The 16999-nt window shown below is 34.9% G+C and overlaps 2 protein-coding genes across 7 annotated transcripts in view; both read left to right on the forward strand.

Annotated features, from left to right (window-relative positions):
• LOC137629439 (uncharacterized) overlaps positions 1-4860 on the forward strand; it is a 13342-nt gene extending 8482 nt beyond the window's left edge. For 3 of the 4 annotated variants that reach the window (XM_068360738.1, XM_068360737.1, XM_068360736.1), the window contains exons 4-5: positions 2540-2627; positions 2891-4860. In XM_068360738.1, coding sequence (XP_068216839.1) covers positions 2540-2627; positions 2891-4030 — 1228 coding nt within the window. In that variant the 3' untranslated portion in view covers positions 4031-4860. The remainder of the gene's footprint in view (positions 1-2539; positions 2628-2890) is intronic. The other variant, XM_068360735.1, reaches the window with a different exon arrangement.
• Positions 4861-9222: 4362 nt separating this feature from the next.
• The window catches only part of LOC137628982 (beta-1,3-galactosyltransferase 1-like), a 39442-nt gene continuing 31665 nt past the window's right edge, over positions 9223-16999 (forward strand). Inside the window, exon 1 of one of the 3 annotated variants that reach the window (XM_068360235.1) lies at positions 9223-9614. The gene's annotated coding sequence lies outside the window, so the exon portion shown is untranslated. Of the gene's footprint in view, positions 9615-10145; positions 10225-13621; positions 13846-16999 lie in introns of those variants that run through there. The other 2 variants (XM_068360236.1, XM_068360237.1) reach the window with 2 other exon arrangements.

Below are 16999 nucleotides of genomic sequence, written 5' to 3' on the forward strand. Positions count from 1 at the left end.
AGGGGCTCCAATAGGGAAAATAGCCCAGTGAGGAAAGGATACAAGGAAAAAAATGAAACATTTTAAGAACAGTAACAACATTAAAATAAATATTTCCTATATAAACTATAAAACTTACCAGAGGAAGAAAAATAAGATACACTTACAAATTTGCATTAAAAAACGGTAAATGTCTGGCAACATTTATTCCAGGATTTTTACCGTTTTAAAAACCAAAATATCGACGTAAAAGAGTGATATTACGATTACAAACCCTTAAAAGATAATAACAAAGTAAGGTAAAATTACGGTCGCCCGTGTTTTACTGAAATACGGCAGAGAACAGTATAGTTTCAACGAGAATTTCCGATTGAAAATAATTTTTTTAGTGTAGAATAGTGTGCGCGATTGTACTTTCAAGCAAGAGAACTCTAACCCAAGACAGTAGAAGATTATGGTTCAGAGGCTATGGCACTACCCAAGACTCGAGAACAATGTTTTGATTTTGGAGTGTCCTCCTACAAGAGCTGCGACATATGATCAGCACTCAATACCCCTCTCCATCAAGCAAGGACTATACTCAATTTTTTTTAATGAGGTGCATTTGCACTGACTCGCAGCGGTGCCCTTTTAGCTCGGAAAAGTTTCCTGCTCTCTGATTGGTTAGAATTATCTTGCCCAACCAATCAGCGACCAGGAAACTTTTCCGAGCTAAAAGGGCACCCTTGCGAGTCGGGGCAAATCTGCCTCACTAAAAAAGAATTGACTATAGTAGTTTAACCATCACTAAACCCTTTAATTGCCGAGCTTTCTTGCAAATGTGTTTTTGCGATTGTCGGTATTTTTTTTTCCCCGAATGCTACAACTCGGACATTCTTCAAGCACAGAGTTCTTTCTGTGCTTTTTTTTTAAGCAAATGCAGTAGAAATAAATCTAAATTATATCGTGAATACAACAATAAAAGAATTATGAAGCGAATGTGAATAATTCATTGATAATTCTAGTGGGGTTACTAGTTTTGTATAGTCTTATATTCAACATGTTGAAAATGTTAGCTAAAATTTCCGAAAAAGTTAAAGATTTGTGGTGTTTCGTATTCAGGTCATATTTCCCCTCTTATATATTTAGACTTCTCATATATATTTTTTCATGTTTATCAGATCTTAGGCTTCAAAAAAAGTCTCAGGCAAAAAGCTGATAGTTCGAATGGAAAGTTTAAAAATGTGTAAACAGTTCATAGTTGCACCTACCGAGAGAGGGATAGAGGAACGGTTATTTGATAGAGTAAAAGTTTCTCCAGGATGCCTATTATGCTCCTGGCACCAGCCTCCGAGGGAAAAGACTCGAAATCACCCATTTAATTCTATAGAATACTTGATTTCATTACACTGAATTTGATGAATCACGCGATAAACAAGTGAAAGTGTTTCCAGGTTCCAAGTTCCTCATTGCTATCCCCACAACACGATGATTGTGGGCATACTACTAGAAGCGTAGTAGTTGCAAAGCGCTGCAATCTGCAGAAAATTCATTGTCATTAGTTACCTCCTACAAAGACAGCACAGCTTGCATAATTACATTTCTAACTTCCAGGGCTTGTTTATTGAAAAGTCAAATGGAAAGTAGAGCAAATATATTTTTCAAAAATAAGTTTCAGTTCACAAATTACTACATGGCAACTGTAAAAGTTTTTATTTCCAGCAAAAGAATCCTTCTCAAACATCAGAATTGAGGCGTATTTTGAAATGGAAGAAGTTTTATAAAGACTGAAATATCAAAAGGACTGAAGCAAAAATTTGAAAGATTAGATTGTGATTGCAACATACTGCTTAAACATTGTGAGATGTCTCAAATATTGATGAATCAAAATGGTAAAATTTTAAGTAAGATTTTTAAATATACAATATCTGCACAATTTTGCAAAGTAATGTTACAAAAATATTTATAAGAGACCCTGTTGTATCTGTCAAATTGTGATATACAGAATTCAATTCTTAGTTTCTCAATAGCTGTGTTTATTATTATTATTATTATTATTATTATTATTATTATTATTATTATTATTATTATTATTATTATCATTATTATTATTATTATTAATATTATTGTTATTATTATTATTATTACTTGCTAAGCTACAACCCTAGTTGGAAAAGCAGGATGCTACAAGTTTTATAATATCGCCTCAAATTCTGATAACAAAGTGATTTGCCAAATTATAAATCAATCTTTTAGATGTAATGTACAATAATAAAATATTCTACCAAATAATGGTACAATATAATTGTATCAGCTCTTGTATTATGAAAAAATTCTGTCACACAAAAGTTTATGATTTATAGATGTCTGGAACATCCAGGACATTTAAAGCCTTTCTCCATCATAATTTCAGGTAGGAAAAAAACTGATAAGCCTTTTTCACATGTCTTATAGAATAGGTAGAGTTAATCTACATATAACAATCATACCAGCAATTTACTTCCTTAATCACCATTTCTCCATGTTAGAAATTTAATCTATTAGCTTTGGATATTAGATTGAATCTTTTTTCTATTTGTAGGAAGATTCCAAACTTGAGAACTTGCCTTCAAACTCGTGATGACAATTTGTGGTTTTGTCAGCCCCCAAATCTGAAGCCAAACTTTAAGGTGAGAAGCTGTCATTCCTTGCCTTTGTTTACAAATAAATAAAATAGATGATTATGAATAGCAATAAAGAAGTTGAAAAATTAATAAAACTGAAAATTAAGAGAAAATTTAGTTTCATGCAAATTAAATATATGAGTAAGGAGTATTTGTGATAATTACTTTGTGCAGGAAATTTATATTCAAATATACCGAACATCACAGCTGTTAAAACTGCCGTTTTGATGATAATATTAACTTAATTCTAAACATATTCCTTCTTTCAGATGCTGAAGATGGATACTGAACCAAGAGACGCACTTCTCAGTGCCATCGAAAATATGTTGGAAATCCCTGGCACTGTTCAGTGGTCCTTCCGCATTTACCCACACAGTGAGGACGTGGAGTGCCTGAACCCTGTAGTGAAGAAGAGCCACCCTCACCAGTATGGGCTAGTGTTCACGGGACACCATGGAATAATGGATGGCATAGGCGCTTCCTTCATCATGAAGATTTTCATCGATATTCTAAGTGATGTCCTGGAAGGAAACACTGTCGATGATGACGAATATGCTCCTTTTTGTGAGGAGAGAGAAATCCCTGCTCTTATTCGTCAAATCAAAGAAAAACTCGCAGAAGATTCTACTCTTGTTGAAGCTGTTCAGAGTAATATACCATCGCCTAGTAGTACTCCTCTCTTCTTTCAGGCTTTCCCTCGACCACAAGTAAAGGAAGTGACCACTAGATGTGTGTCTGGTATGATAGAACCTCGAGTATTTGATAAACTCTTGTCAAAATCCAAGGAAGAAGGAGTCACGCTTAACAGTGCCTTTCTTTCGGCGATTAATGTAGCTGTCATGGAATTGGTCAGAGAGAGAGGTGTTTTAATGGAAAATTATGAAATAGCATCAGTAGTAACAACAACCCTTAGAAGATATAAACAACCATCTTCAACTTTTTTCTTTGGTCCATGCACTGGACACATGTCTTATATGTCAACGGTAGATGACAGTGTCAAAAGCAGATTTTGGAAGTACTGTAAAACTGTTGACACTGAGTTGCATACTCGCTTCCAAAAAGGGGTTCCTCTTCAGGAGAAAGCTTTACAAAGCATGCTTGACTCTAGTCAGGAGCCCCACGATTATATTACAAGGATTAAACCCCCTCTTCACGACTACACTATCAACAACATGGGTGATCTCTCAAGGTTTGTGTCTGAAGATGAGAAAGTTGTGAAAATCACGAGTTTATCATCGCATAATATGATTCATAATACGTTCCATACTACTTTTCATGAAATCCTCAGCGTTAAAGGGAGGAACTATTATACTCTCAGCTATGGGACAAATTACGTCAGCGAAGATACTGCCAAACTCTTTCTTGACAGAATATTTTCAGTCTTGAGAGAAGTAATTCAGTTACCATAGTGAGATATCGTTCTGTATACTTTCCAAAACTAATACTTTAATCACAGGGTAGAAATATAATCCTCAGTGTTGCGGAAATAAAGTTTTATCATATTACGCTGATACACTAATGACTAAATTGTATGAACATTCTTAGTAATCATTCAATGTAAAGTATAGTTCTGAAAAAAAAAATGAGATGAAATAGATCATAACTGTTTTACTAACAACGTTGAGAATTTGATAAATACAAGTACTTAGGTATTTACATAAAGGAAGAAGTCACCCGGAATTATCTCTATGGTTGCCTGTTAGGCCGGAATCACATAGAAAGCGACGCGAAACGAGAACGCGAAACCCGAAACATGTCACATAGAGAGTCATGACGCCAGTGGCGGATTAAGGCTCTTGTGGCCCCAAGGCAAATTTCAAGATTTTTTAAAATATGGCCTGAACTAATGATAAAATTTATATTATTGTACAATAATAACAAATATCCATTAGTAAACATTTATTTCTAAACAAAACTTTATCAATTTTACATATGTTAAGGTACTACTACGTACATGTGCAAAAAACGGGAACGCGTTGTCTTTCGGGCAAAGCCGAGTTTCAGCAGCATTTTTTCATTTATTTAGATAATAAAATCTACCTATGATTTGAAAAAAAAAATACACTATGATTAATATGCGGTTCGTTTTTGTTCATTTCTTTAAAAAAAAAAAATTTCAATAGGCTTATACTTTCAAAAGATACATTATGTTCAATCTGCTGTTGTATTTCCTTTTGTCCATAAATAAGAATAGAATGTAATTTTCATTTGTAAAAAAATATATTTACATCGTTTTCAACCTGCTGTTGATATTTTCAAATAATAAAATTTCACTATGATTTAAAAAAAATGCATTTTCTTCAATCTTCTGTTGTGAGTGTTATTTTGGTGTTAGCAATTGTTTTGGGATGTTGTTTTATGTCTATGTGTGTTTTGTTGTTGTGTGCATTGTTAATGCTTCTTCTTTTGCTTAAAATCTTTGAAACTAATTTCAAACTCACCTGGGAATAAAGATTATTTTTACTTCTAATAATAGTCCTATTGGTTTTCGACAATGACAACCCTAGATTGCAAATATAAATGCATTAGTGACTTTAGCTCCTCATAATTCTTGTATGACATTCCTAAATGATTAGCATTATTTTTTTCATATTTAAATTCCATCCGTCAGCAGATTTTTTTTTCAATACTCCTTTTCTATTCCTCAATAGAAATTGCTAATGCCACCAACAGGCTTTTTTTTTTTCTTTGCTTGCTCAATGGAAACCAATGCAACCAGCGCGTTTCCGTTTCTCGTTTCGCGTTTCGCGTCACTTCAGCTATCTGATTCCGACCAAGAAAAATTAAATCCAGGGAAAAGGAACTGGAGTGCTGGTTGCTGTACCAGTTTCCATTTATCAGAGCTACTATTTGCATAAAGAATTTGTTAGTGGAAATAGTATTTAAGATCGCAGTACATGAATTCTATTATCAAACAATAATGATGTCCTATCTTCTTAGTGCAGCCTTTTTTCATGATACTATGATGATAGTAAAACGTCACCCAAATAATGATATGAGAAAAAGTGTTTCTTTTGACCAGTTTTTTTTCCACATCTGAATCTGAAAGGGTGTGTTACAACTGCAAACATGTTGTCTTTATATCATGTAGATGTCATCAACGTGTCCGATCTCGTTCTTGAATACCATCTTTTGTGTTGTAAACCCTTTTCCATCCTTATATTTACTTCCTTCACAATTTGTTTAGAAACATGATAACAATTGTAATAAAAGGAAGTTGCCTTCGCATCTATTCCTGAGAATAATACTCTAGTCTTGGGTAGTTGCCACATCCTCTGTACCATGGTCTTCCACTGTCTCGGGTTAGAGTTCTCTTGCTTGAGGGTACACTCGGGCACACTATTCTATCTTATTTCTCTTCCTCTTGTTTTGTTAAAGTTTTTATAATTTATATAGGAAATACTTATTTTAGTGTTTACTGTTCTTAAAATATTTTATTTTTCCTTGTTTCCTTTCCTTACTGGGCTATTTTCCTTGTTGGAGTCCCTGGGCTTTATAGCATCCTGCTTTTCCAACCAGGGTTGTAGCTTAGCAATGAATAATAATAATAATAATAATGATAATAATAATAATAGTAATAATAATAATAATAAAGTGTATCATTTAACACAATCTTTAAGGTGTCAGTCGGAAGCGAGGCTACTGCATAATGTTCTGAATTATAGCGATAATAAATTATTCCAAAGGGAATTTGGTAACGTCATGTTCGGATTCAAGGGATACCATTGCGAATTTATTGAAAGTGCATTGCAACATAGCAATGGTCACTTGCAGAAACACTGTCGCTTCATTTGCTAAGGTACTGCATGCAACGCAAGCATGATGAATAGAGACACACACTTGCATTTGCATTAAAGTTTCTGCTTCTGAAGGCATTATCTCTGATAATCTTCACATGAAAGTTTTCATGGTACAGGAATACTTAGAAAAAAAAAATAATGTTCAGTTCTTTTTTATATGACCTAAAAGTCTGACATATGTACATGGACGTTACTTGAATCGGATGAGTAGATGAAAACTAAATTAAAATATCAAATGATAAAATAACTCTAACTACCTGTATATTTCCCTATTATAGGTTTGTCCAAGCCTTTTCGTTTGACCTTTTCTACCTTCAAATACCATTTTCAGAATGTATTCAGCTAAAGAAATGTTACTCGGATACTTGATTCAATTACTGGCACTAGAAGAAAGTGGTTTTGGTAGATCTCGAATATAATTGTGCTTCAAAGAATGTTTAAATGCTATCTCATGAATAGAACAAGAAATAGCTCACCCAGGTACCCTATAGACCTATTTACTTTTTATTTTCTCTAATTTTATTTCATCATAATTATCTCTCACTCTCTCTCTCTCTCTCTCTCTCTCTCTCTCTCTCTCTCTCTCTCTCTCTCTCTCTCTCTCTCTCTCTCTCTCTCTCTCTCTCTATTTGATTTGCATGTGGGTATTCAATTGTGAAATGTTGCCCTTGTTGTTTTTCCATTTTATTAATGATTCTGATTCTTATGATATTCGATGATTATATTCTTGAATTTAATCATGAAATTTGAAGGCATTTTGAGAAGGTACATAATAAGGTTTAGAATACTTTTAAAAACGGCAAAGAATCATGCCGTTACATGTGGTAACGTTCTTGACTGGTGAACTCGTTAGTTTCTTTTTTCCCTACAACCTCACCATCCCTGTGAGCTAAGGATGGGTGTTTAGGGGAGCCTATAGGTCTACCTGCTGAGTCATCAGCAGCCATTGCCTGGCCACTCTTGGTCATAGCTTGGGTGGAGAGCAAGGAGGTTTAATACCTCCTTGGGTGGAGAGTGGGCTTGGGTGCTGATCTTAGGGTAGTTGAATCAGTAGAACTTCAAAAGTTCAAACTTGCAGCAAACGTTTTTATGTTGAACAGGTTGACATAAGTCTCTTTAAATTTTATATATGAATTATCTGTTTTAATGTTGTTAATGTTTTTTTAAAATATTTTATTTTAATTTGTCCTTATTTTTTATATCGTTTATTTATTTCCTTGTTTCCTTTCCTCACTTGGCTATTTTTCCCTGTTGAAGCCTTTGGGCTTATAGCATCTTGCTTTTCTAACTATGGGCAATGTCACTGTCCTTTGCCTGTGCCATTCATGAGTGGCCTTTAAACCTTTAAAGGCTACTTGTTCCAACGAAAGCCAGCAGTTACGAACAGCAAACGAATGCTGACTTACGGGGGTCACTTAATTGTCTGTTTGCAAGATCAGCAGAAAGTAATATCCAAGAAGACATTCAACTTCCATTCATCCATTTCATCATTATTTGCTCTCTCTCTCTCTCTCTCTCTCTCTCTCTCTCTCTCTCTCTCTCTCTCTCTCTCTTAGAGCCGTGTTTTTTTCCTCCAACTTTATTCAAACTTAAGTAGAAGGGAAAACTATATCGGCATAATGAGGCATGATTATGTACCAACCGTGTGTCCCACGATCGTACATAATTCATTTTGTATATATCATGCTTGTATCTTCGCTCTTCCCTCGCACTAAAAAGAACCAGAATAAACATGTCTGCGATTTTCCTCTGTAACATTGTCTGTTTTTCGAACATGAAATTTCCTGTTGCCTTGAGGTTTTGTATATAAAGTAGAGTGTTCTATGATAAATTACTCAGTTGCTTTCAACCTGCCTTTGAGTCACAACCTTCTCTCGGCCCGTCACAATTATTCTTTGAAATGGGACACAGTTAAGTTGTGATGTTTAATTGTAAAGAACTGGCTTTGATGTTATTAGGTGGCCTACCGTTCGTAAAATTGTAAGTGGCTGATTATTACTTATATACGTGTTATCTAAAAATTGCCAGATTTTTTCTTGCAAAATTATATCAGTCGTTTTGATATCTGAACTTAACGAGCAAATGTTTTTATGTTGACCAGGCTGACATGAGTCTTTTTATTGCTTATATATGACATATCTGTTTTTGACGTTGTTAATAGTTTATATAGGATATATCTGTTTTGACGCTGTTACTGTTTTTAGAATTATATATTGTTAATTAATTCTCATCATTTATTTATTTCCTTATTTCCTTTCCTCCTTGGGCTATTTATCCCTGTTGGAGCCCTTGGGCTTATAGTATCTTGCTTTTCCAATCAGGGTTGAAGCTTGGCTAGTAATAATAATAATAATAATAATAATAATAATAATCTACACAATTATTGCCTTCATCAGACTTTGTGGATTCATTTCTGTTAACATAAGACATATCATAACAGAGGAACTTATAAGACATTTAATAATGTGAGATTATTTCACCAAGCTTTTAATTATGCTCCATAAGGCACAGTTGGAAGACCTAGGCCTACATGGCTGAGGACTATGAAGCGTGAAGTAGGAAATGATGACTGAAGTATTGAATTGAAAGCTCAACATGGAGGCGAATTGCGAAATCTAATCAAGGACCCTCAATAGGCGTAGGACTAGATGATGATGAATAATGTTATACCAAAGCGAACAAGTCTTGGATATTCCGACCGCAAAGACGGGTCTTTATTATGGAGGTTTCGTCTCTACGGTCTCGTCGTATCTTAGCCTGTGACGTCAGCCGGTCGGGTTTACACCATAAAGAACTGTAGTCTGATCCTTGCCTTTTCATTCTCAGCGGAGAGGGAGGTGGGAGAGGAATGTGGTGGACCTCCACTGGTGAGGTGCGAGTACAGTACATACGAACTGGAAGTGTAGAGACTGAAGACTATAGTGCGGCCGCCAGGCACCAGACTTTCCTTATAGCTAAGTGGTAATTCGATAGAAATTTGAATAAAGCCAATTATTACCCGAGAAGGAGAGGCAGTGCGACTTCGAAAGTGTGTGTCAGCTGTTTATATCCCGTTAAAGTGGATCTAACGATCAATAAGTTTTAATAAGTTTGATTATTAATAGGGATTACAGAGGAATACGAAATCGTGGACGATGTAAAAGGAGTTACAAATACACCGACAGAAGTTCATATAACTACCGTACCACATTGGGTAAGGATTCCTTATGAAAAAATCTCTCTCTCTCTCTCTCTCTCTCTCTCTCTCTCTCTCTCTCTCTCTCTCTCTCTCTCTCTCTCTCTCAAAAAGAGTACATTACTGTTCGAACGATTAAGTGATAATGTATATGTAATAGGCTACACGTAGCCTCAACTTATACTGTTTATGATAATAAAAACAAACTGAACTCTCTCTCTCTCTCTCTCTCTCTCTCTCTCTCTCTCTCTCTCTCTCTCTCTCTCTCTCTCTCTCTCTCTCTCTCTCTCTCTCTCTGAACAATCAAGACTCACTTAGTGAAATTAGATTTGTTTTAAATGGAAACCATCCACTGAAAATTTGTCAATGGCCCTGCAATATATTGTTGGGGAAAAAGAAAAGTTTATATTTTTGTGAAAGGAAAAAATTAGGAATTAAAGAGGATGTGATTGTCATGTTTTTTTGTACTATAAAAATTGCGTTTTTTTTTCGAGATGGCACCAGTGATGACCATCTAAGTTCTTTCAAATGCATTTGTGAGAGATACGAAAAGGGAACAGGAAAACATGCTGGTTTTGCTTACTGAAATGAAGAAGGAAATTGAGCAACGAGATACAGTCATTGTTACGTGAGTTGCTTGATTTGTTTAACTAGAACATTGACCAGAGGAGCTAGCAGGTGGCTTTGCAAATTTTCCTGGATTTTTTTTTCTGTAATTTGAAATATAGATTTACATTTCTTGCCTCTTTGAGGGGTATCTATGCACGTAAATAACTATATACATACACAATATATATATATATATATATATATATATATATATATATATATATATATATATATATATATATATATATAATGTGTGTGTGCGTGTGTTTATTTGTTTGTATGTATGTATGTATGTGTGTATATAGATGTATATATATATATATATATATATATATATATATATATATATATATATATGTGTGTGTATATATATGTATATGTATATGTATATATATATATATATATATATATTGTGTGTGTGTGTATGTATAGTTATATACATGCATAGATACCCTTCAAAGAGGAAATAAATAAAAATTTTACCTTGGTCCTTCCCCATGACCAAACCTGGATGGAAAGGAAGAAAAAAAAAGATCGCATTCCAGATCAATAAAATTACTATTGTTGTTGTTGTTGTTGTTGTTGTTACTACAACTACCACTTTTGTTAAATAAAACCCGCAATTTTAATCCGAAATTCACCGTAAAAATATAATATTCTTAGCCGTATTTCAGTAAAAAAAAAAAGGTTGAGTAACTGGAGATTGTTCTATAATTCACACTTAAATAGGACACTAAAATCAAACCATTGTTCTCTGGTCTTTGGAAGTGCCATAGCCTCCGTACCATGGTCATCCACTGTCTTGGGTTCTTTTGCTTGAGGGTACACTAAGGCACACTATTCTATCTTATTTCCCTTCCTCTTGTTTTGTTAAAGTTTTTGTAGTTTATAAAGGAATTATTTATTTTACTGTTACTGTTCTTAAAATATTTTATTTTTCCTTTTTCCTTTCCTCACTGGGCTATTTTCCCTGTTGGAGCCCCTGGGTTTATAGCATCCTGCTTTTCCAAGTAGGGTTATAGTTAGCAAGTAATAATAATAATAATAATAATAATAATAATAATAATGATGATGAAGATTCCTCTATGTTCAAATGTTCTGGTAGACAACAGTTTAGTATTATAGTCCATTTCTTTTATCGAGGCAGATTTGCACCGACTCGCAGCGGTGCACTTTTAGCTCGGAAAAGTTTCTTGATCGCTGATTGGTCAGAATTATCTCGTCCAACCAATCAGCGATCAGGAAACTTTTCCCAGCTTAAAGGGGACGGCTGCGAGTCGGTGCAAATCTGCATCGCTAAAAGAAATTGACTATAGTTGAACTACCCACATATTCCGAACTACACTTCAGACACAAATTTATACGCAAACAGTTTAAAGGTCGCTCATGAATGGCAGAGGCAAAGGACAGTAACATTACCCTATCATGCAGGACGGTACCCTAGACACTGACCATAAATACATATGATCAGCGCCCAAGCCCCCTCTCCACCCAAGCTAGGACCAAGGAGGGCTGCTGATGACTCAGCAGATAGACCTATAGGCTCCCCCAAACTCCCCATCCATAGCTCACAAGGATGGTGACGTTTCATCGACTAAAGAAACTAACGAATTTGGGAGGAACTAACTCTTATATCATACTGCTAACATAAAATTCTATATCCATCAATATTTCTTATATTGGAATTCAATAAAAAAAAAATCTAGACATAACTTTCTATACCACTGTCTTGGTGTAGTTCTCTTGCTTGAAGGTACAATTCGAGCACACTATTCTATTTTATTTCTCTTTCTTTTGTTTTTTGAAGTTTTAAGAGTTTTTATAGTGAAGATTTACTTAAATGTTGTTAATATTCTTGGAATATTTTATTTTATTTGTTAATTACTTCTCTTGTAATTTATATATATCCTTATTTTCTTTCCTCCCTGTGCTATTTTCCCTATTGGAGCCTTAGGCTTATATCATCTTGCTTTTCTAATTGGGTTGTAGGTTAGTAAGTAAGTAATAATAATAATAATAATAATAATAAATTTAATTGATTACCTATTTCAAATATTTTTGCCTTTTAATTAATTATATCATCATTGATAACTACGATCTTTGCTGACAAACAATATGACTTTAACTTCCAAACCAATAATAGAAGAAGAATATCCATAATGAATAACTAATGTTTAACAAATTTTCCTAATAAGTTAAGTACTTATACTACCAGACTTCTGGATTTAGCCTATACGAAAGCACGCTACATTTGCCTTTGCTCTTCATGCTAGTTAATATTTGGTGGCCTATCTCTCCATCTAAACCCCTTATCGACATTCTTATCTATAACAAGGAACTGTGAAACTAATAAATATGAGATTCTCAGCTAATAATAATGTTTATTATACTATTCCCACAGATATATTTCACGATGATACCGAGTGCGGTAAAATAAATGCTCATGGACTTACACGGACAAAGGACTGAACTAAAGCAAATTTATAGTGACCAAAACAATAGGTTTTACCTGTTTTACGCACCCTTAAAGGTCGCTCATGAATGGCAGAGGCAAGGATCAGTGACATTGCCCTATCGAGCAGGACAATGCCCTAGAGACTGACGATATATACATATGATCAACGCCCATGCACCCCTCTCCACCCAAGCTAGGACTAAGGAGGGCCAGGCAATGGCAGCTGATGACTCAGAAGATAGACCTATAGGCTCCCCCCAAACACCCCAACCTTAGCTAACAAGGATGGTGAGGTTGCAGCGACTAAAGGAACTAACGAGTTTGAGCGGGACTCGAACCCCAGTCTGGCGTTCACCAGTCAGGGAAGTTACCGCATTGGCCACCACAACCCATAGAAACACCAAGTACAGGATATGGGACTTGCAATTTCATGCCGCGAAGTGTACTCCACATCACTTGACGACTCTCTCTCTCTCTCTCTCTCTCTCTCTCTCTCTCTCTCTCTCTCTCTCTCTCTCTCTCTCTCTCTCTCACTGGTTTTCAGGAATTTTTTTTTTCATTCGTTTGAAGCTGAATGTTTTAGCTGCAAATTGAAGAATGCTAGCTACATACCATTATTTACAGCAGTAGACCAGGGATGGTGTATGGCAGTATATTGCAAGGACGATGACCGAAGGATTGCTAGGAGGAAGAATAATGTGGCTTTAGGCGAGCAAATTTGTGTTGTATACCAGTGACAGTATGTGGAAGGACCTGGGAAGTGAAAATAAGACCAATGACAAAAGAATTGATAGTGGAAACACACGTTCAGGCAAAGAAGGAGGATATGTGTAGCTAGTGTTATTTTAAAATTGTTTTTTTAAGCTTTTGTTATCTGAAGAAGGGTATCAGTTTGACTTCCCACTGTGGAGGTCTCAAGTCCAAGCCCTGCTCGCATTTTGTTAGATTTTCAATAGAAAATGTTTTTACTTTTTCTTTGAGATAATGATAGGTGGTTTAGTGGGGGTGTCAGTAGCTCATAGGCCTACTGTCATGCTGATCAGTTGTCAGCAGTTAGAGGAGTTGGGCCTTGGGCAATGTTCATGAATATGTAGACTCCATCTTTAGAACATAGTGCAACCTCGAAGTGACCTTTTGGTGGTCTCTGCTGCTTATCAGTTACCTCTAAAACTTCAAGCCAAGTAGGTAAGGTTACGGCTCGTAAGTTAGGTTAGGTGGGGAACCTTAGATTAAGTGGCATTCTTGTGTTTTCTTGCTTATTAAAGTATGGTTTTTAGTCATAACATTTAAAATTTTACACCCAGTCTGTCCCAACGAACTACTGAGTGTTTAGATAAGGATTTATCAAGGATTCATTAGGAAAGAATACAGTATGATAAGTTAGAGAAGATTGCAATTCTGTAACTTTAGGAGAAAAGAGTAGACGAAGTCCCCAAGAAGCTTGATAATGGGACTGAAAGAGTTATTGGAAAGAGTGGCCATAACATATAGGAAGCGAAAGTTTTTTTCTAGATAGGCAGAGGTGAAACGTGCGTAGCGAAGTTTGATGCACTAAATATGAGGTTTCTGTGTAGGTTGTTGTGACTACTGATATTGAATTGTTCTGTGTTGGTTATTTATCCACGAATCAGTAGTCTTAAGTACGAATTTTATCGTTGACCAGGACAAAGAAATTTCAGCATCAGAAAATTATAGTTGCTCATTATTCATTAAATTATTGTCCTCTCTGTATAGCCTTGGTGTCTAGGGCCTATATTTCTTATTGTCATGTCGTGTTGTCCTTTATTTTGTGCAATTCTTTGAAAGAGAAATAGGTTTTTTCCACTTCGGGGATACCACACAGCATCGTTGTATGTGTGTGCATGTAAAACTTAGTTTTTATCTATAGTCCTAGACATACTTGAAGTTTCCTTTTATTCGTAAGTAAATATTAGGATTTGTCCACAGTAATTAATCAGAATTGTTTGGCAGATTTGATAATTAATTGTATTGGATATGAGACCTAAGTGAACGGCATCAAAACCTCATGAAATTTGCCCTTCGTATCCAGATCTTCCTGATAAATTTACACATAAAATCTAGTCTCATCCTTACATTGCTTTCCCCTTGAACTAAGGTTTTTGACAGTTTGAATAAAAAAGTACTAATTATTTTTAAGATAAGATGGTGAAAGCTGTAGCTTACATCTGGAATATAGAAAAAGAAATAGGGATAAATAGAGCACTGTGAAAGGAAACACTCTCGTCTCGATAAAGTAAAGTGGTGAGACATTATAGCTCGTCTGCTAGTGAGATTTGTGTTAGATTTTGTGAATCACCCGATGTTTAAATCACTACATACCATACTCACACACCCACACACACACACACACACACACATTATATATATATATATATATATATATATATATATATATATATATATATATATATATATATATACATATATATATATATATAAATATATATATATATATATATATATATATGAATATATATATATATATATATATATATATATATATATATATATATATATATATATATATATATATATATATATATTAATGATACATTTAGTTGTGAGTGCGTGCACTTTAAATGAGAACCACATGATTCTAAGATGTAAAGGATCAGAAAAAAAAACACCTGATATAAATCCTAGCTTGTTTCGTCCTTTTTTGTGGATGGGGTTTTATCATCATACTCACATTTGTTAATTTATGTTTTTCCTTTTTTAATATATATTACTTCGTACAATTGTTTTTTTCCATATAATGAAAAAAAAATGCTTTCAGTTAATCTTATTACAGATCTCCTAAACCAAACAGGACTAATCTGATTAGGATATTACATCCTCCGAATTTCATTAGACTCATTTCTAAGCATACACACACACACACACAAATGACTTGAAAAGATTTTTAAAAAGAGAAAGTTAGAACTGAATGTATTCAATTTAAGCCAGGAGGATGGTTAGGAAAACTAGTATAGAATGGAAGTGGTTAATTTGCAACTGATGATAGCGAGTAAGAGAACAACTATCACAGAATAGAAGTACGTATGACAGACCAAGTTAGAATGCCTTATAGGCCTAACGAGGCAAATTTCCTTGGTACACATTAAGTTTAGATTTTGATTACCAATAAAGAAAATAACGATGAAGGTGAATTATTCGGTCATTTGTTGAGTAAGAAAGCCTAATAGGATGGGAATTGTATAAGTACGGATGTGGAAAAATATCAACATTGATGAGGCAATGTCTAGTGGTTACGGGAAAAAGTGTCACGCTGGAATGTGTTTTCAATTGTGAGAAGATCGAGGCAGGGTTGGCTAGATATTGAAGAAGTGTTGAAACGACGATCCTAAGTACCCATGAAACCCTAAAATGTAGAAATTATACGTACATCGATTAACTGTGTATCGTAAAAAGATATTTTCCCTACAATGCAAATGTAAAGTAAGTTTACGAGTGTCTATGTTTCTTTGAAGAATAATTGACGATCAGTGATTCTTGCAATAAGCTTATCTTTTTTTAATGATTGTCATATTTGCATTGTTGAGAAATATTTACTATATAAAACTGGTTGTTCATAGCTGTAAAGTAATCAATGGTTTACAAATTCTCGTCGGGCCTCATCGTGACCCATTTCTTTACACACCAAACTTCCAGCTTGTAATTAAGTTTAGTGCCTTTTCTACAGAGGCCAGATATGGGTGAGCAATAAACAGAATTGATTGGTAGGATAACCATAATTTGTTTCTTGGCCTAAATAGCAGGGGTTGATAGGAGATAAATAATTCATGTTTTCATCATATTCATAACCATGCTCATTCAAGATTAGGTAATCCATTTCTGTGTTGGTTTCATTGTTAACACGTCAGCCACTGTTTAGGCTGTAAGTTGGCCAGGACACCAGCCACCCATTGAGATACTGCCGCTAGAGAGTTATTAGGTCATTTGACTGGCCAGACAGTACTACAATTATCCTTCTCTCTGGTTACGGCTTATTTTTCCGTTGCCTGCATAAATACTGAATAGTCTGGCCTATTCTTTACATATTCTCCTCTGTCCTCATACACCTGACAACACTGAGATTACCAGACAATTCTCCCTCGATCAAGGGCGTTAACTGCTCTACTTTAATTGTTCTGCGGCTACTTTCCTCTTTTAAAAGAGACTCTTTAGCTATGGTAAGCAGCTCTTCTAGGAGAAGGACACTCCAAAATCAAACCATTATTCTCTGGTCTCTGTACCATGGTCTTTCCACTGTCTTGGGGTAGAGTTCTCTTGCTTGAGGGTAAACTCAGGCACACTATTTCAACTTATTTCTCTTCCC

The sequence above is a fragment of the Palaemon carinicauda genome, chromosome 37 (genome assembly GCF_036898095.1).
Source record: "Palaemon carinicauda isolate YSFRI2023 chromosome 37, ASM3689809v2, whole genome shotgun sequence".
Lineage (NCBI taxonomy): Eukaryota > Metazoa > Arthropoda > Malacostraca > Decapoda > Palaemonidae > Palaemon > Palaemon carinicauda.